Source organism: Camelina sativa, chromosome 13 (assembly GCF_000633955.1).
Source record: "Camelina sativa cultivar DH55 chromosome 13, Cs, whole genome shotgun sequence".
In the NCBI taxonomy this organism is placed as follows: domain Eukaryota; kingdom Viridiplantae; phylum Streptophyta; class Magnoliopsida; order Brassicales; family Brassicaceae; genus Camelina; species Camelina sativa.
The window spans coordinates 1,555,803-1,575,864 of NC_025697.1; the positions used below are offsets into that span (position 1 = coordinate 1,555,803).

The 20,062-nt window shown below is 38.2% G+C and overlaps 4 protein-coding genes across 7 annotated transcripts; 2 read left to right on the plus strand and 2 right to left on the minus strand.

Moving 5' to 3' along the window:
* On the plus strand, positions 248 to 7,018 carry LOC104734442 (protein RNA-directed DNA methylation 3-like). Its single transcript, XM_010454024.2, has 18 exons — positions 248 to 562; positions 872 to 1,119; positions 1,206 to 1,361; positions 1,481 to 1,639; positions 1,734 to 1,817; positions 1,928 to 1,995; positions 2,128 to 2,487; positions 2,568 to 2,622; positions 2,698 to 2,853; positions 2,968 to 3,111; positions 3,193 to 3,295; positions 3,371 to 3,520; positions 3,599 to 3,653; positions 3,764 to 3,828; positions 3,983 to 4,052; positions 4,405 to 4,441; positions 4,558 to 6,057; positions 6,141 to 7,018. Exons 1-18 carry the CDS (start codon positions 361 to 363, stop codon positions 6,780 to 6,782), a joined length of 4,254 nt encoding a protein of 1,417 aa, XP_010452326.1. The 5' UTR covers positions 248 to 360; the 3' UTR covers positions 6,783 to 7,018.
* LOC104734443 (probable pectate lyase 13) lies at positions 7,430 to 12,586 on the minus strand. The gene is made up of 5 exons (XM_010454025.1): positions 12,127 to 12,586; positions 11,209 to 11,916; positions 10,890 to 11,106; positions 10,405 to 10,610; positions 7,430 to 7,816 (listed from the first exon to the last, which is right to left on the minus strand). Exons 1-5 carry the CDS (start codon positions 12,306 to 12,308, stop codon positions 7,579 to 7,581), a joined length of 1,551 nt encoding a protein of 516 aa, XP_010452327.1. The 5' UTR covers positions 12,309 to 12,586; the 3' UTR covers positions 7,430 to 7,578.
* LOC104734444 (shugoshin-1) lies at positions 14,437 to 17,805 on the plus strand. 4 transcript variants are annotated; one of them, XM_010454026.2, is made up of 16 exons: positions 14,437 to 14,714; positions 14,823 to 14,944; positions 15,025 to 15,114; positions 15,199 to 15,236; positions 15,318 to 15,426; positions 15,529 to 15,552; positions 15,652 to 15,717; positions 15,820 to 15,861; positions 15,964 to 16,060; positions 16,138 to 16,195; positions 16,284 to 16,460; positions 16,582 to 16,686; positions 16,796 to 16,900; positions 16,992 to 17,078; positions 17,180 to 17,278; positions 17,374 to 17,805. In XM_010454026.2, exons 2-16 carry the CDS (start codon positions 14,888 to 14,890, stop codon positions 17,633 to 17,635), a joined length of 1,416 nt encoding a protein of 471 aa, XP_010452328.1. In that variant the 5' UTR covers positions 14,437 to 14,714; positions 14,823 to 14,887; the 3' UTR covers positions 17,636 to 17,805. The 4 variants fall into 4 exon arrangements, with proteins under 4 accessions (XP_010452328.1, XP_019090493.1, XP_019090495.1 ...); XM_019234948.1 differs by having other exon boundaries at positions 14,826 to 14,944; XM_019234950.1 differs by having other exon boundaries at positions 14,826 to 14,944; positions 16,006 to 16,060.
* On the minus strand, positions 17,934 to 19,786 carry LOC104737831 (cytochrome P450 84A4-like). The gene is made up of 2 exons (XM_010458090.1): positions 18,882 to 19,786; positions 17,934 to 18,670 (listed from the first exon to the last, which is right to left on the minus strand). The coding sequence occupies exons 1-2, from the start codon at positions 19,784 to 19,786 to the stop codon at positions 18,040 to 18,042; spliced, it is 1,536 nt and encodes a 511-aa protein (XP_010456392.1). The 3' UTR covers positions 17,934 to 18,039.

A 20,062-nucleotide genomic window follows, 5' to 3' on the forward strand; every position in this document is an offset into this window, starting at 1 on the left:
GATGCTTATATGATCTTTTCTTTAGTTTTTTTTTCCTTTAAAGGGATAAACCAAAAAGGTTTTACATATAAAAGTTGAGAAAAATCGTAAGGCCGAGAAGTTAAACACAATAAAGAGAGTCTGATTGGATTGTCATAAATAAAATAAAAAACAATAAAGAGAGTCCAATTGCTTTTGGATAACAAAAGAAAAGAAAAGGCCCAAAAGAATTAAAATAATTAAATAAATAGAAAAAATGGCAGTCAAAAAGTCGCAGAAACAATCGCATCACGCTCAAAGCGTTTCTTCTTCAGTCTCTCTCTCTCAGAGAATGCAATCGTGAAAGCCCTAAACCCGCCGTGAAAGAAACAGAGGAAGAAGATGGATCGCAAGGGAAAGGGTAAACAGGTCGCCGCTTCCGGCGGAAAGAAGAGGAAAAACACCGTCGAATTCAGAGATGAAGGTTTGAGGATTAAGAAGCGGAAAAACCCTCAAGTTCTTCAGTTCTTCGAGGAATCCGCTGAAGTTGGCTACTACGGAGGCAGCTCCGACGAAGATGATGACGGATTAGGTTTCCTTAACGGTAATTTCTCTTCTCTTGTTTCGTTGATTTTTTTTCTTCCTTGCATGTGTTCATTGTTTCTTTCTTCTCTTTTGAGGACTCCTGTTTTCTCACATTTGATGGGTTGTCTTTTTTTTTTTTTTTTTTTTACTGAGATTTTTATCTTNTTTATCTTGTAAAGTAGCGATTTTTAGGTCATCTCTGTGAAATCTAGGGTTTTTGTTTGATTTTTCGAGCTGTTTTGTCTAGTTTTAAGGTTTGCATACCCTCTAAAGGTTGAACATTGCAGAAATATTCCACCTTTATTTGACTACTACTCATATGAAGCAGATATGGAAGACGAACCTGAGGTTGAAGAGAGTGGTAAGGCTGGCAAGGGAGAAAAGGGAAACTCCTCTTTTGTTTTTCCAAAGGAAGAAGATATTAACGAGGAAGAGTTTGATAGGATAATGGAAGAAAGATACAAGCCAGGTTCTGGTTTTCTTAGATATGCTGATGATGATGTGAAAGATTCCATTGAGATGGATGCTCTTGCTCCAACTTCCAAGGATCCTCCAATTTGGAAAGTCAAGTGTGCGGTATGTTGTTTAGCTAAGGGGTTTACTTATGCTTTAACCCAGTTTGTTCCTACTTCTGCTGACTCCATTTTGATTTTCTCCTGTAGATTGGACGGGAAAAGCATTCGGTTTTCTGTCTCATGCACAAATTTGTTGAGATGAAGAAGACAGGCACCAAATTGCAGATCATATCTGTCTTCTTTGCGGACCATGTCAAGGGTTTTATTTTCATAGAAGCGGAAAAAGAACGTGACGTTCTCGAGGTATTGAACATTTAGCGAACCTATGTTGGAATATTGTCGTACTTATCTTACAGTTTTGAGGATGTTGCTTGGGGATAATCATTATGTGTATGACATTCTGATTTGTCTTTTTTTCCTAGGCATGCAACAATTTAACTGGTATATACGCTACTCGGATGGTGTTAGTTTCTAAAGCCGAAACTCCAAATCTGCTAACTGTCCAGAGAAAAACAAAAAAAGTTTCTGAGGGAACATGGGCTCGTGTTAAGAATGGTAAATACAAAGGAGATCTTGCTCAGGTACAATTTCCTTTGCTGTATATATTTCCTTTTCAGCTTGTTGTCTTCGTAAGGTTAAGGCTAACTAAGCTGTTTATGCTCTATATCCTTGTAGATTGTGGCTGTGAGTGACACTCGAAAAAAAGCATTAGTAAAGTTAATTCCGAGGATTGATATTCAGGCCTTGACCCAAAAATATGTAGCTACCCTGTTTTCCCGCTCATTTATTTGTCTATGCCTCTGTTTGTTGTGTTTGTTCATGTCATCTCATTGTTTGCTATGTGCTTTGTCGTTAACTTTCTTGCGCAGGGTGCGGGAGTTACTATCAAAAAAGGCCAGACTCCAGCTCCAAGATTGATCAGTTCAAGCGAACTCGAGTAAAATGCTTGATCTTTTCTTCTTCTTTTGTAAATAGTTACCAACTTTGAACAAAAAAAATAATAATAAATAAATAAATAAATAAATAGTTACCAACTTTCTAAACTTTATTGTCCCCTCTTTCATCACAGGGAGTTCCGACCTCTCATTCAAGTGAGGCGAGATCGTGATACTGGAATGACGTTTGAGCATCTTGATAGCCTGATGCTGAAAGATGGGTATCTCTATAAAAAAGTATCCTTAGATTCATTATCTTCCTGGGGGGTTACACCATCGAAGGAGGAGATACTAAAATTTACGCCTGTAGACCGAAAAGAAGCTGGTGATGTGGAGTGGATTTCTGAAATTTATGGTGAAGAAAAGAAGAAAAATATTCTTCCAACTGGCAGAGGGGGTGGGAAAGGAGAAGGATCAGGGGGTGGAAAAGGAGAAGGGTCATCAGAATCTAAGTCAGAAAGTAGCTATGAGTTATATAATCTAGTTTGTTTCAGGTGAGGCATCCATAACTGTACTTTTTGTAAGTCTTGGTTGTAATTCACATGTTAAGCACTTCATATCTTTCCCTTTGTAGTCGAAAAGACTTTGGTCTGATTGTGGGTGTGGATGACAAAGGTGACGGTTACAAGGTATGTAGTTATTCACCATCTCATTATCTCATTATACCCTATGGCCTGTCTCTGATGAGTTGCAAAATATTCCAGGTTCTGAAAGAAGGTTTAGATGGACCAGTTGTAGTCTCTGTTGGAAAAAAGGAAATGCAGAATGGACCATTTGATTCAAAATTTACTGCCTTGGATCTGAATAACAAACAAATATCAGTTAATGATGTTGTGAAGATTTCCAAAGGCCCATCCGAGGTGTGATTGTAAATTCTTATTCTTGTTTGTTTCTGTTGCACTTTCTTTCCCATAATTAGGTGAACAAGTTTGTGTAAAAATTTCTTACTTTTCGTGCATAAATCACAAATTCAGGGTAAACAAGGAGTTGTAAGGCAAGTATACAGAGGGATCATATTTCTTTATGATGAGAGCGAGGAAGAAAATGGTGGATATTTCTGCTGCAAATCACAATCGTGTGAGAAAGTTAAACTCTTTACTGAAGATTCCAATGAGAAGGTAAGATAGCACAGTCCGTGCAGCTATCTTTTGATACAATTGCAAGTTCTTTGTGTTCTGATGATATTCTGTTTTTTGCAGACTGGTGGATTTGATGCTTCAGCTTTTGGAGATTCTGTATCCTCCCCAAAATCGCCCCTATCTCCTGAAAAAGAGTGGCAGCCCAGGGAAAGATACACTAACTGTATGTATGGAGGGTTATTATAATCTAGCTTCTTTTTACTACCTTAGGCTTCTCACAAATGATTATCGAATGCAGCCAACAAAGGAGACAGAGGTAGCATGTATTCTATTGGCCAAAAGCTGAGGATACGTGTTGGTCCATTGAAGGGGTATCTCTGCCGTGTAATAGCTTTACGCTATTCTGATGTTACAGTCAAGCTTGATTCCCAGCATAAGCTTTTAACAGGTTTGTTTTCATGCTTTTACTCCTTTGATTCAATACTCTTCTGCTGTGCTTCTGAATATTTCTAATGATGCACTTCAGTTAAAAGTGAGCATCTTGCCGAGGTTCGCGACAGAAACACTGTGTTAAGTACAAGGTAAGTTCACAGGAATCTCTTCAGACTCTTGAATTCTTCCTTGCATATTTTTCATTGTTCTTTCTGTCAAATGCCAACTTCTCTAACACACTGTTTGTTTGTTATATAAGTGGGGATCCGGGGAGTGGTTCCTTTCAACCTTTTGACATGCTTGGAACAGAAGGCAGCTCTGGAGGTTGGTGTTTCTAGTGCACATTCAAAATTCTCTTTAGTTCGTCTGCAATTTACTTATTGCATACCTGCGTTGTGGTTAATGCCCTGAAGTATTTGAACATTTGCAAGTCACCTATCCCATTTCCTCATAACTGTTCTCCTTTCTCATATGGTAGACTGGGCGAAAGGAGTAGGCACGTCAGGAGAGGTTGGTAACTGGAATATAGGAGCTACGTCTACTGATTTGTAAGTCTATTTTCCCAAAAGTAGATATGGTTTCTTTGGTTTTAATTGGATATTCCTCGAATGTGGATCTAGTTCCTTCAGATTTAATTGCTGGAGTTTAAACAAATTATAGGTATGATACGCTTTCTGCGGCTGATCTTTGTGTTGGTTCCTTCTCCGGTTGGTTTTGTTTATTTGTTGGATTTTGTCCGTTGGTATTAAAAGTTAAGGCAGGAGAGCCTCAATATTAAACGTATCATGGTTTAACTGTGCCGTGAGGAGTATGATAATTAAATATGAATTATGAATTTCTTACTGAGCTGATTTGTTGAAATCGCTGTTACAAAATTTTGATCTCATGTCCTTGTTACAGGAACACATGGGGCAGTAAGCCTACGTCTGACATTTCAGTAAGTCTTGAACTTGATATTTTAATGTTGTTACTTTTATAGTTACTCCTCTTTTTAGCTTAAGGGTCACAAGGAACTTGCAGATTCTAGATGTCTCAAGGTTTCTTACTTTGCAGTTTCAGCAGCCGACAGTTCCGGATGATAATACTTCAACGTGGACCAATGCAGCAGCTGAGAACAAATCTTCCTCGGCTAGTGATCAACCTGGTGGTTGGAATTCCTGGGATAAACCACCTGCTTCTGAAGCTGGCACTGTTGGTGGGTGGGGAGATGCAGGTGCTTCAAAAGTTGAAACTTCTTCGTGGGAACAAGGAGCTGCAGATTTAGGTTCCTGGGGCACGCACGGTAGAAGCTCTGATGGTAATAAGCAAGAAGAGGACTCAGTATGGGGGAAATTATGTGAAGCTTCTGAATCTGGTTTGGAAAAGGGAATTGGAGAATCTAATTGGGGTAACAAAGAGGGAAATTCCAGCGCAAGTAACAAAGAGGGAGTTTCCTGGGGACAACAGGATAAAGGCTTTGACGGGAGCAAGGGAGGCTCTGCATGGGATAATCAAGGTGGAGGTTTTGGTTCAGGAGAGAGAAAAGATGGTTCTTCTGGTTGGAACAAGTCAGCAGAAGATTCCAATGCCAGTAGTAAGGGAGTTCCTGGCTGGTGTAAACCAGATGATGGGTCTTCATGGGGTAATCAGGATAAAGGAGGGTCCTCATGTGTTGAACCTGACGGTGGTTCTTCATGGAGTAAGCAAGACGGGGGATCGTGGGGCAAAAAGGACGACGGAGGATCATCATGGGGTAAGAAAGATGATGGTCATAAGGATGACGGAGGATCTTCATGGAGTAAAAAGGTTGATGGAGGATCTTCTTGGGGGAAAAAGGATGATGGAGGTTCATCATGGAGTAAGAAGGATGATGGTGGATCTTCTGGGGGGAAAACGGATGATGGAGGATCATCATGGGGTAAGAAGAATGACGGAGGATCATCATGGGGTGAGAAGAATGACGGAGGATCGTCGTGGGATAAGAAAGAAGACGGTCACAAGGATAACGGAGGATCTTCATGGTCTAAAAATGTTGACGGAGGATCTTCTTGGGGAAATCAGGATGATGGAGGATCATCATGGGGCAAGAAAGATGATGGAGGATCTTCTTGGGGTAAGAAGAACGACGGAGGATCATCGTGGGATAAGAAAGATGACGGTCACAAGGATAACGGAGGATCTTCATGGGCTAAACATGTTGAAGGAGGATCTTCTTGGGGAAAAAAGGATGATGGAGGATCTTCTTGGGGTAAGAAGAATGATGGAGGATCATCGTGGGATAAGAAAGATGACGGTCACAAGGATAACGGAGGATCTTCATGGGCTAAAACTGTTGACGGAGGATTTTCTTGGGGAAAAAAGGATGATGGAGGATCATCATGGGGCAAGAAGGATGTGGGAGGATCTTCTTGGGGAAAAAAGGACGATGGAGGATCGTCGTGGGATAACAAGTATGATGGAGGATACTCGGGACATACATTTGATCGGGGAGGACGTGGGTTTGGTGGGAGAAGAGGAGGTCGTCGAGGTGGCAGGGATCAGTCTGGGAGGGGAAGATCCCTCAGTAATTCTGAGGTTAGTTTGAGAAGAAACTTTTTGATTTTGATTTTGTAGTCTATGTTGTAGTCTCTCATATTGTAAATTTCCAATGGTTTTAGGATCCAACTCCATGGAATAAACCAAGTGGCGGATCTAGCTGGGGCAAGCAAGACGGTGTTGGTGGCAATGGTTCTGCCTGGGGTAAGCAGAATAACGATACTAGTGGTGGATCAAGCTGGGACAGGCAGAATGATGGTGATTCCAAACCTTGGAATGAACACAATGGTGTTGGTCGTGGGTTTGGTGGAAGAAGGGGAGGAGGGGGATTCCGAGGAGGTTTCCGTGGAGGTAGAAACCAATCAGGTAGAGAAGGAGGAAGGTCCTTTGATGGTGATCAATCATCTAGCTGGAAAACAGACAATCAAGAAAACACTTGGAAGAGCGACCAAAGTGGTGGATCAGACTGGAAAAAAGGTTGGGGAAAGGATTCAAACGGTAGCAAGCCGTCCGGTACGTCCTCTGGTGGTTGTGCCGGGAACTGGCCTAGCTGGGATGCTAACTCAAAGAAAGAAACCAATGATAAACCAGGAAACGAAAGCAAATCAGCTTGCGGAACCAGTGACGAGCAGGAGAAGCCTAACAGTGATGTTGGAACGAGTGGAGAAGCTGATAACGCATGGGGCGGCAAAACAAATGCAGTAGCGTCCTCACCTAGTGGCTCGGCGGCGTGGGGAACCGGTGACAAAAAATCTGGATGGTAAAAATGAAATTCCGAATTGACTTGTAATTAAACCTTCAGTATCTCTATCTCTATCTAAAGTCTCAACTCCGAAACACTAGTTAAAGTGTTAAACGCCATGAGGTGTGTCTTTATTTAGTCTCTGAACTTTCCTTTTTTTGGCCGTCATGGTTCAGTTTGTTTATGCCGTTGCTAAGACTGATCAAGGACCGATTTTTGTAGCTGTTTATAATGGCATTATTGGCAGCTTTTTGTATACTTGGGTAACTCTTCTATAACGCTTAGTTGAGTAGTGACGCAACACCACTTAAAACTACGTTGACTTTAGTCGAATTGAATCAGCATTATTGTTGTTTATATAATTAATGATTAAAACATGACGACAATCATTAAAGGAAGCTGAGAGCTTCTTGAAGTTGACTGTTACCAAACTTAAGTTGGTCATCACTCCGATCAAACTCAGTTCCCTTATTTTAATTGCAAATATAGTTTGTAGAAAATTAGAACAAATCATTCAGATGACAGTCAACAATGAAGAAAAACAGCTAATAAGAAGTCCCTATTTCATATACCTCTCTACTCTTTTAATAAGGAATCCAAACAGTATGAAGATTCCTCCAGCCAATTGATAAGCCCCAATTTGGGACCAAAAAAGTTAAGGCATCAAACAAGAACAAAAATACTTTATATATTTCCCATATTTTACAACTTGCAAGTGCGTTTGTACCTTATATAATCTGTATATAATACGTATATTCGATTTTTTCATATTTTTTTTGTACTAAAAATAATAAACCGGTGAACCAATAAATTAATTATCATCTCGTATGGTGTGGAATATACCAATATAAAATGACGATAAATAGAATCGACCAGATTTGTCCTGGCCTTGGAGCCACCGCACCGCTATTGTTACCGAATATCACTGTGAAAATGCCGTCATCACTGTCGCTGCTGCCGCCACCGCCGCCGGGTCCACTTTTACTGTAACCGCGTGTGATGGTCCCACCACCGTCAGTCATTCCGGAAAAACTTCCTCCCTGGCCGTTTCTTCCACTACACCACCGAACCATATTATTATTATCAACAAACATAATAATGTTATTATAATAACACTAATTCGTTGTGAGTGTGTTTTGTCATCAAAAGATGCTAACACAGCAACATGAGTCTTTGATCAAATGGACGAATCAATGTAAAAGTTCAAAAGTGGGAGTAAAGACGAAAAACAAGGTGCTCCATCACATGCATCCTTAACATATTAGAGTTTATGACTTTTAAGTTTATTTGAGTAAATCAGTTTAAATTCGACGATCCAAACTAGTTTCCTAAGTTCGCTGCCTCCAGCAAACCGGTATTCATCAACTAGTAAATCCGGGGAACCTAAAGTAGGTTGACAAAGAATATAGAACTTTTGAAAGCAAGAGAATCCTCCATCCTTCCAACATATACTTTACTTTTGCAAAAGAGGGTCAAATGTTAAGTTCTAACAAATTAAGTTTTGAAAATGATAAATTACATGCACCAAGTAGGTCACGGAGACGCATACACACACACTATATATACATGACTGTTTATTCCACCCTACATCTAAATAGATCGAATCTATATAATATATAGTCTTCGAAAAGGTCCCACTAGGTATTGTCTTTTTTTTTTTTGCCGGAAAGTAGATGATTTGAATAAGGGAATATATGATAGCTAGCTATATCAATTATACGAAAAAACATCGTCGAATATACCAATTATACTATTATATCATTAACTATAGGGAATATATGTATTACATGGTCATGCATGAATTATATGACGTTATGTGGTCAACACCATAGACATACAATCTGGTACACCAGTTGAGTGACTCCGGTAAAGACTGACGTTGACTCCAACATTGACAAAAAAAAAGTGTATCGAATCTTTTTATATATATATTAAAAATCAAAAAAAAAAATATTATATATAAACTTTTTTGGTTTTTCATGATTAAGAAACATATTTAATTTAATATCTAAATATTTTTATATATCTCTAATGTATTCAATCTTATAATTAGTTAGTATTTATTTTAAAAATAAATTAATGATTAATGAATAAAAATCATTAATAATTATTTTCAAGATATCTACATATATATAAAAATCTTTGATAATCAGATTATTTAAATACTACAAAATCAATAAAATCAAATTCAACTACTTTTATTAGAAAATAATATGCAAAAGATTGAGTATACGACTCTTTACTCTAAAGTTTGCATGATAAATGTTGTATCAAATTTTAGATACTTTTATTATAAAATTTACGTACTCTTAATAACATGTAAACAACAACTAAATACATTCACAATATTTACTTCTTATATATAAAAGATAAACATACAGAAAAAAATGATTTAAGCAAAACAATATATTTGATTTGAGGGTATGTTTTTGCAAAAGGGTATAGAATAAGAGTATTTTTGTAAATACCTTTATATTACATCTTGAAAATAAACCCATTTATAAAGGCAATTTAATTGGTCTGTCTGATCCGATAATCAATCCCTAATTAAATGTGTCTTCATATCTTAAATATAATGTGAAGAAGAACTATTGCACAAGGAAATGATCCTTTTTTTCTTCTTGAGGAAAACAACTTGTTTTCTGAGGGTTTAGAGATATACCAAGTTGCTAAAGAATGAAACACTAAACCCTAAATTTATGAAGAACTTGCTATTAAGGACATGAATCTTTTTTTTTGTTGGAATATAAAGATATTCCATATCGTCCAACAAAGAAAACCACTAAACCCTAATTTGGTGAAGAAATGGTATCAAGGAAATGAATATTTTTAATAGCTTTCATATCTCTATTTGCATGTAAAAGAGGAATTACGATAAAGCATCAGGAAAAGCATATAGACACTATAGAATGGCTTTTTGGTTTCTTTTTTTTCCTAATCTTTTAGAAATTTAGATCTCCGATCCACACGCTTCGCACGTGGGAGATAAATATGAAAAAAAATGAAAAAGAAAGAAGGGTTTTATGCATGTTCATGTTAACGTCATGGTTTCTCTTTGTTGTTAATTCGTAAATATCTTGACACTTAAGTGTGCAACTCACCTAAAATCCGAAACATCCAAGACATGCATAGTACTACTACACTATCCTGTTTTTATTTCCCTTTACGTCCGAGATATATATATAGTTTTCGGGGAAAAAAATTTACTCTCACAAAATAATATTTATATGTTTTTTTTTTTGGTAAAAATGATGATTAAATTATAGTGAATTGAAGAACCTAATCTTCAGATTTTGGGAAAAGTCAGTTAGGTAGAGCAAAAGTAAAGAAATAAAACAATAGACAAAACAAAATGATTTTTAGGAGTAGCTAGTAATCATTTTTGTAAGTCGTCATTACTAAAAAAATACCACCAAATTAATTTTCGAAATTCTCACGGATTTATGAAAAAAATATTAGGTAGAAATATGTTTGTAAGAATGATAAGATTGTAAGAAGAAAAATTTTTGTTGATGAAAAGTTTAATAAATAATAGTAATAATTAAAAGAATCGAATAAAGAATAGGGGAATAATAAAAATAAGATATATGCTAGTTTGGGTGGAGGAAGCAATACTAAAGTCGGTAATAGTACGATTTTCATACCTGGGATCGCCGAAAACGCCGGCGTTGACCGTGAGCTGGTCAATGATAGCGGCGGCTTTAGGCTGAACACTGGTGGCTTTGGCGTACGCTGGGCTCACTCCGTCACCTGACGGCACGAAAAATGCTCCGTTAATCATCACGTCACCTTCCGTTCTCCAGTTCCATCCCGACCAATGTTTCTCGTTAGACTCCACGCGCTTCGTCACCTTCACAAGCAACAACACAGCGCGTGAGAACCAAAGTGTCAACATCATAGACGACAAAAATAATGTAAACGGCAAATAAGACTCGGCCGGCGCGTAGGGTTACGCTCAAGTGGCCCAACATTGCATGACACGTCAGAAAAAAAAAGCACACCGACCCCATAATATACTTAACCAGATTTTAAAAGTGAGCTTTTAGGACAAAACATTCAAATAACATATTATTTTGAAATTATTGGTTATGCTGTAATGTAATATTCTTGTAAATACATATATATGTACCTCTTTGGCATTAGGATCAATAGGTGCGGTGTAACGGTTACCCTGACTGTTGATCGTAGGGCTAGCACTTCCGCCAATTGCATACATTTCCCACGCCGTGAAATCGTTGTTCACTACGTGGATATAACCGTGCCTACACCGTGGCATCCTCTGCACGAGCCCTTCCCCGAAATGGTTGAATGCTATTGTTACTTGCATCCCCTTGTCCGCCGTGTACCTTTTTTTTATAACAAATTTGGGTTAAATTGATAAATTCGAAAATTTTACGTTTTAGTTAGAATATTAATGAAATTAAGGGGCTTAAAGAGGAAATAATTACCGGTCGTCGTGACCTAAGAGCATAACCTCGTCGTGATGAAAGAAATAGTTGTTGGAAACTGTGACGGCGGTGGAAGCGAGGATGACGTCGATGAGTCCGTCGGTACAGTACCCGAGAGAGCAGTGATCGATCCAAATGTGATGCGAAGCTGAAACTGAGATTCCGTCTCCGTCAGAGAGTCCTCGGAACCCGACGTGCGTCGGCGACGAAGCGACCAGTGTGTTCCCCGAGGGTTTACAATGGTGAATGTGGACGTTGTGGATGATGACGTGGCTCACTTGCTGGATCGTGAGGCAACCATGTCCGGTGATTTGGATGTTCGTGCCTCTCCCATCGATTGTTTTGTAGCTTCCGATGATGAGCTCGTGTTTGAGTTTGATTCCCATGTCGCCTGAGAAAACGATCCAGAGTGGTTCCGGCTGGATCACGGCGTGTCGAAGTGTTCCGGGAACAGGGTTAGCCGCGTCGTTGTCTGAAGAATCTGTTACGAGGTAAAAGCGACCGCCTTTTCCTCCGAGTGTTCCTTGTCCGAAACCAATTGAGCAATCGGCTAGTCGTTGGCGATTTGCTGCCCAGTTTGGGTCGCAGCGCCAACAATCGTCGATTGGGTTTCCGGTGATGCAAGAAGGTATTGGCGACGACGCCGTCGTGCCGTCGTCTTGTTGGTAAGTTAGAAGTTGTCTTCTTGATAAAGAGTCGTTGAGTTTTCTGCATTGAGAAACAGAGAACGTTAAGAAAACAGAGGATATTGCTCTGTTTCTGATAATGTTATTGGTTAAAAAACAGAGGTTTTAAAGATTCAAACTTTTATCAAATTGAAGTTGAATTACTTGATAATTACAAAGACCCTGATGATAAAACATGAAAGTGAATTAAACCCTGATAATGAAATAGAATATAATGTAAGAAAAGTTATACCTTTGAACATTAAGAACAACATGTTCAGGGAATGGGTGTTGATGTGGGAGAGAAAGATTGAAGATTGACGTTGAGGTTGATGCTCTTCCATGGTGGGAGAGAGAAAGCAAGAGGCAAAACCAGATAATGCCAATGCACGTTGGTTTTTGAAGACTATGGATCCTCCTCTCATGAGCCACCATTATTAACTTTCTTCTCTCTCTCTCCTATTTATTATCTCTTTCTGAAAAGACCAGCAGAATTTAGAAACTGAAGTTTCTTAAATATCGGTTTTATGGGGATTTGTGCAAATTGGGTTATAGTATAATAAAACAAAAGGTCAAAAGAATGTTATTTGTGTTTTCCTTTCCTATCTTTCTATCTCCCAATCTCTCTATAGTTTGTTTCAAGTACAAGAAAAGAAAATTTAGAGAGTGTCTGAAAGGAGAGAGAATCCTTAAAGTGCTTAATCAAAACTATTTCTCTCTCCTTTCTCCCAATCTGATTCTTACTTTTGTAAGAGTGACTCAGCTTATAACTTGCATTACCCAATCATCTACACATCCTTCTCTCCAATACAATATTTTCTATGTATTTAGCCGCCTTTACATGTCATTCACTAGTTACGGGACAAAAATATGCTATTTTATAAACATGAACGTATAAGAACGAATTCTTACCTCGAAAAAACTCGAACGCAACGCAAGAATTCTCTTTTTGGAAGATTTATTGTCTCGATTTTGACCCGCAATACTAGAGCAAAAACCCCAAGTTTATGACGACGATCTTGATCATCACATATTTAAATTTCATATATATATATATATATATATATATACATATTTGTTTTTTTTTGTGCACAATATATATTTGTTTCTGATGGAGTTTACCACACATGGAAATTTTTTGTGTTCGCAGTCTCGTATATGGGAACCTAAAAGATTACCGAATGTTTAGAGAATGGTAACATTTGAAATTTTCCTTTTTACTAACGGCAAACTTATAAGGGTTATAAATAAGATGAGGCTTTTTTTTTGTCAAGAGGTTAAAAACAAAATTAAAAAGGTGAGTTTTCTTACATAAAAGGCAGCTTTTGAGGATTCCTTTCTAGTTACTATAACGTGCAGAGAATTTTTTTATCGGTATAAGATATATACTACTGTATATGAACCGTTTGAATTATAAAGTCTTCAGTTCTTCCCAATTAAAAAATTTAAGAGAAAAAAAAATGGAAAACTATTTGTCTCATTTCACCAAATTATTATTTAGCAATTGAGACAAACTTATTAGCAGGACCAATGATTATTGTTTTGAATTTTCGGTAAGTAAATGGGTGATGAAAAGAAAAAAGAACAATACTCAATAGAGTTTTGACCTAGAGATACTAATTTTACCACCTAACTAACCCATGACTTCGTCTCTTTTAATCGAGTGTTTTATTTGAAGTTATCTTTCGTGAAATGTATCTCTCGAGTTCAGTAAATGTAATCACTACAAAAGAAATCGAACTAATTTAGTTGTGAATAGTTTTTAATTTCGGTAAGCCAATAATATGTCGGATGCTAATTATAATTATCGACAAAGATGGCTCCCCTCCAACAACTTACCCGTATACAATTATTATTGATTTCAATTGGAGTATTTCTTAGGGAGAATGTAATCAAAGAAAAGAAGAAAAATAATAATGTTGAAATTGTGAAATAAAATATAAACAATCCGAGGAAAGTGATAGGTTTATAAGAAAGAAATAAAAAGGAAATAATGTATCATTAATTCAATAAAATCGGCTATGTGTATAAGAGATCTGTACAACTTGGTATTATTTATTTTGGTGAGATTCTAGGCCAACTTGACATTGTTAATGAATTTTATTAATTAACACGGTTTTAGGCAAAAGATGTAATGCTTATAATTTATATAATCTATAGTTGTTTAGGAGAATACCTTTGACGTCAAACTACAACTACATGACCAGCTGTATAATGATGTACACATAGAGGTGTTCATTTCCCATAAACCCAAGTATATCTGATTCCAACCAAATTTATAATTTCTATCCAAAAACTGATAAAATTTAATTTGGTTAACAAAACCGAAATAAATATGAATTAAATTCCAAACAATTGAAATGTCATTCAATTGCAGAAGAAATATGGAAAAAAAAAATGGCTAAGGGGATATGGCCAGTTTATTTCAAGCCCAAATAAAGAAAAAATATTAAGAGAACCATGACTTGCACCAAGCCCAAATATATAAGGCGATTGATGAATTTTGTAATCAGATAAGTGAAGCGGTTATATTAAACCAGCCCGAGTAATTTTTTTTTAATTTCGTAATCAGATAAACCGGTTTGCCGCCGAGGCAACCGTAATTTTTCAGTCTTGTTCGATAGAGAGAATCTAGGGTTTGTGGAAACGAGCAGTCAGTTCTCGTCGGATCCCCCCACAACCACGACCGTAAGCAGAGCGACGACTGTGAGAGTCTCTGATTTCTTGAATTCCCAGTGGCGTCGATTTGCTTGAGGAGAGACATTTGTTGATTTCCATTTTCTCTCGAAATCACGAATTCTGAAAGCTCAAAGAGAGTCGATTCCTGCTATCGTGTTACTCGTAAGTTACTTCGTTTTCCCAATCGAGACTCCAAATTTGTTTAGCTTTTAGTGGAATCGAAGTATGAGTGAGGTTTTTTGAGGAATCGTTGATGTGCGTCTGATTTAGTAGCCAGGTGTCTCCAGTTTCCGAGAAACCAGAGGTCAGGTAGGGTGGTATAGCCAGATGAAAGGATGGTGCTAACTGAATTGAGCCTTGACTACTCAAATAGGGGTTTAGGTTCTCAAAAGGTGAAAAAAATTTCCAGACCTGAACCAACAATTCATTCCATTGCTCCGCGCTGCTGTTACTAATGGATTACAACTTGCAGGATCCTGTTAAAGAAATGAACAGAGAGGAGATGCAGCAGAAAGAAAATATGCTATTCTCTTCTCAGGAGTTTGCTCAAAAGCTTCAAAAGGTATTGCCTTTCACTCTGTTCTTGTTGATTCGTGGCATACTGTATGATTCTGATTTGGTTGCTGTGTTTGATTTGATTTTGCAGGAAAACATGACACTGATGAAAGCCCTAGCACACCGGAAGTAAATATCCTGTTTTCGTTGGCTTTTGAGTTTCATATACGTTTTTTTTTTAATTTTGTAATCTTGGTTTTGTGGATACAGTAAAATCGTCGAGTTGAGTGGTATTGAGTTTCAGAAACTGAGGATCAACTTAAGGAGTGTGCAAGAAAAGAATTTGCAGCTTGCGCAGGCAAACAGTCAGATGTTGGCGGTGTGTTTCATCTTTCTATTGATTTTGAGATGATTTTTAGATTATTTGAAACTATATGATTAAATAAGGCTTCATTGTCCTTTTTCTTGTTTTTCCTTCCAGGAACTCAATACAAGTAGAGACAGAGTAAGCTTTTCTAGAACTGAAATCTCTCAAACTGAGTCTTTCTTGATTTGTCATATTACAAGTTCTTCAATCAATTGGCATTGTCTGTATTTTTTTCAGCTCAAGGAACTCCAGCATGAACTTGGCTGCAAGAATGCATTACTTAAGGTCAAGAAACAGCTTGAGGCAAGTTATCCCCTCAGTCTTTAAATTTTCCATCGATTATAGTTTATCTGAGAAATTGTTAAAAACAATGAGAACATTTTTTTGTTATGTAATTTCGTCCAGGAGGAAACGCTTCCACGTACAGATCATGCATCGCAAGACAAGGTGCTTACTTGAATTTTCCTTACTGACATTCTCAGAATAGGAATCTAACACCTTTTGTTCAACATCGTTTTCACACTATTTGGCTTTGTTAATGACGTCAAGGTTTTAGCAAACGCTTCTGATGGTGATTGCAAAACCTTTCAGGTGCATGATATGAATCAAAAAGATACCAAAAGAAAGCGGACGTCGAGGATAAAACGTAAACTGTTTTGCTTAGATTCATTGTTTATCCTAGAAAACGCTTCGCATCCTTACTCTATGTTGTTTCTTCTTCAGCTTCAGGAAGTGCCGACGTCAAGCCAATACACGTGAATGAGAAAGCTAAAAGTAAAAGGTCCTAATCTGCTTAACTTTTCATCCATGTTTTCTGTGAAAGCTTTTGGCAGTCATGTAAACCTGAATTGCTATTGTTTCTTTTGTAGGAGAGTTTCTGGAGTTATAGATACCACTGTTATACCTGAAGAGACCTGCCAAACTAAAGATGACATTGAAAAGGAGGTTGTCTCTGGGGAGGAAAATCAAATTATTGACAATGTCGTCAACAAGAAGTTTGTTCTTGATGCAGCAAACCCGGGAAAAGACAGTGTGCATCGCAAGAGGTTCGTATATTCAGTCCAAGAATTGCATGTTAACGTCAATTTCTACGCAAAAACAGTGGGAATACAAGTGTATCTTATTCGTGCTTTTATTCCTTTTTGTTGTTGTTTGTTTTTGTTGTAGGCAATGCACACGAAGGCAGTCTACCAGGTTTGATGTTCAAGAAACTGAACCAACGGAAAAATTGCTTGAGATGGATGCTCCCAAAGAAACTAATGAAACCGCAAGGTTTGTTAGTGTTTTTTTCCTTCCTCTATCCACTTTAATTATTAGACGTTGTTGCAAACTCTGAATGGACAATAGTTTATTGCAATGACACTTTCTCTGCTTCGAACAGACTCTCTTTGAGAAGACGGTCTGCTCGGTTAAGGCCTGAAGAAGCTGAACCATGTAAAAGCTTCGATGAGGGAATCAAAGTTATGGAGACGACCAAGAGGAGAAGGTTTGTAAGAGCCTAAATTACGTTGTATTACACTTAACAGATGTTACTAAAAGTGTGTTTGAGGTTACTAATTTCTTGTACTACTGAGCAGACTCTCTTCAATACAACGGTCTGCAAGGTTTGATATCCAAGTACCGGAAGTGTCTGACTCTGAAACCTTGAATGCTGATGATGCAAGGTTTGTTAAAAACTTATCTTTTTAAGATTTTCCCAGTCCGTCGAGTGAAAACATAGAAATCAAATTATAGCTAATATATTCTCTCCTGGATAATATTTTAGAAGTTTAGTAATCGAAGAGTCTCTTGGATCAAGATCTGAAGCTGTGGAGGAACCATCTGAAAGCAGAGGTGACACAAAAGAGACAAACCAGAAACGCAGGTTTGTTAGTGACAGTGAATTTCCTGCATATTCCACTGATGATCATGTTTCAATGATGTAATGTTGACTGTTAATCTCTGTGGTGTACTTGTCAGAGTCTCAACGAGAAGACAATCAAGAATGGGTAAATCTCAAACCGATGAAGCAATTAAAGAAATAGCGACAGACCCATCTTTAGACAACAACGTAGTTCAAGAGTGTGATCACGAAACCGAATCAAAGGACAAGCCTAAAGCTGATGAAAACGAAGGGATGACAAGAAGATCATCTGTGGGGAGACCATCGAGACATGCCGCAGAGAAAGTCCAGTCATACAAAGAAGTCTCACGTAAAGTGAAGATGCGACGAAAATGCTAAATCTCCAGCATTTGTCTTGTGCTATTTGTTCAAAAGCTTACTTCATGCACTTGTATGATTTTGCCGCCTACTTAAAACGATAGTGTAAGCTATATATATCTACGCTTCTGTAATTTGTCATTACTTTCTTATGCTTATTTCTTGTTAGTAGATATCAATTTCCTCATTAATCAGATAATTATATTCATATTTTATTATTTATATATATAATTAAAGTAAATAGATTTTTAAATTATCTATCTATACAAATATATATTATTTTCATAGACTAATAAGTATTGGGTATTGACAGCTTACATTAATAATTTTCTCAATTTACGGTTCTGTAATACCATGTTACAAGAGAGTTTACTCCTATTCCGAAAACTTTTGTTTTCAAAGGTGGAGGCTTTTCATTTCTGTCTTCAAGAGACGATTGGGCAGAGGAGGCGCGTAGTCGGCACCGCCACCAAAGGAGTTGCCTTAGGAACGGTGAGACCCGGCCCTTCAACGGTGTCGACGTCACTGGATTTCATACCGTCCGGTAAACTCCACGTGAAGCAGAGTAAAAGATGAGCCACTGCAAGCTCAAACGCGTACACCCCGAGTTGCATGCCCGGGCAAGATCTCCGACCCGACCCGAACGGAATGAATTCGAAATTGTTCCCCCTCAGGTCCGGAGCGTCAGGGTCCAAAAACCTACCCGGGTTGAATATTTCCGGGTCGGACCAAGAATCCGGGTCACGCCCGAGAGCGGAGGTATTGACCATCACGCGCGATCCCTTGGGGATGAAGTAACCTGTGACCTCCGCGTCCTCCACCGTCTCGTGGAGGAGGAGAGGGAACGGCGGGTGTAGTCGTAAGGCTTCCTTGAGTGTACATTTTAAGAAGGTGAGCTTCTCGAGGTGCGTGTCTTCCATGCGCCACTGGTCAAGCCCAACCACACTCGCTAGCTCGTCCTGGACTCGTTTCATGTTCTCGGGGCTCCGAAGTAGCTCCGTTAAAACCCACTCGATTGCTAATGCCACCGTCTCGGTTCCTCCGAACATCACATCCTTTTTTTTTTTTTTCCATTGAACAACAATACATATAAAAGCTAGTGTTTTCAGATATATGATTATTTTCCAAAAAAAAAAAAATTGTGAAATATAATGTTTAAATTTTTTTTTTTTTTTTTTTTGGTGAAATGTTTAATTGTGAAATAATGCCTTTGATGTTTAATTTAATTGTGAAAAAAAAATTGTGAAATATAATGTTTAATTTACCAATGATAATGCCTTTGATGTTATTGAGTTTAATGTTGGTCTCAGAGTTGTTGACTTTGATTTCTTCTTTGTTAAACGCAAGTAATTGATCAACCATATCGTTCTCTTCATCATCAACGTTACGTTCTCTCGTTTTCTTGAGCAAGTGATCGTCGATGACGGACTCAATGAAACAGTCGAGAGACTTTCGAGCTTTCTCCACCCGCTTGTTAATCCCTTGCGGGTCAATCCAACTGAGCCACGAAGGGACATAGTCCGCTACATTAAACTCACCAAATAGCTTAGAGAACTCTTGTATGATCTCAAGGAACTCTTCTAATCGTTCTTCGTCAGAAGTGGACGACGAGGAGCCGAAAGCAGCTCGGAACGTTATGTCTCTTGTTAGGGAAAATGCTAGTTTACATACGTTTAACGGTTTTCCGACGTTAACCGCCACAAAACGGACCGATTTGTGGACCTCTTCATCAACAGAGACCCATGACTCGGCCCGTTTACGGCTAAAGAGCATCATGACGAAGAGCTTTCTCATCCGACGCCAAAACGGGCCGTAATTGCAGAATGCAAGATCAGATCCCCCGTAGGTCAAGTAACGGATTGCGATTGTGGTGGGACGGTTTGAGAAAACATGGTGTTGGACTTGGAGGACTTGACGTGCGATGTCCGGAGAAGAAACAACGAAAACGTGGGAAAACCCGAGGCGGAGGTGGAGCAACCCACCGTATATACGGCTGAGCTTGGCCAGGCCGCGGTGGTTGAAGTGGTTCATCATGAGAATATTTCCAATGATGGGTAAGCCTTTGGGGCCGGGAGGGTAGGGTTTTGTAAGCCTCCGCCGCCGTGAAAGGAGGTGGCGGAAGAGAAAAAGAAGAAGAGGGACAAGAAAGATGAGAATCGTTAGAGTATGCATTTTGGTACAATTTTAGTCTCCAATTATGGGACTGTTTAAATAATATGTATAATGTGTTATATAAAGTTTTGGTTGTAATTGATTAGGCCCTCGTACGCTACTTTTCTTGTTTGTATATATATCTTTTGTGTTATTATATTAAAATTTGTATATAACGTGTTACTCGTGAACCTCATTGGTACAAAAGAAACAAGTAAAGAGGCTGCAATGATTAGGATGATCACTGTCGATATATTCTAATTGTTTGTTTTGGTGAAAAATGACATCGCGCTCATG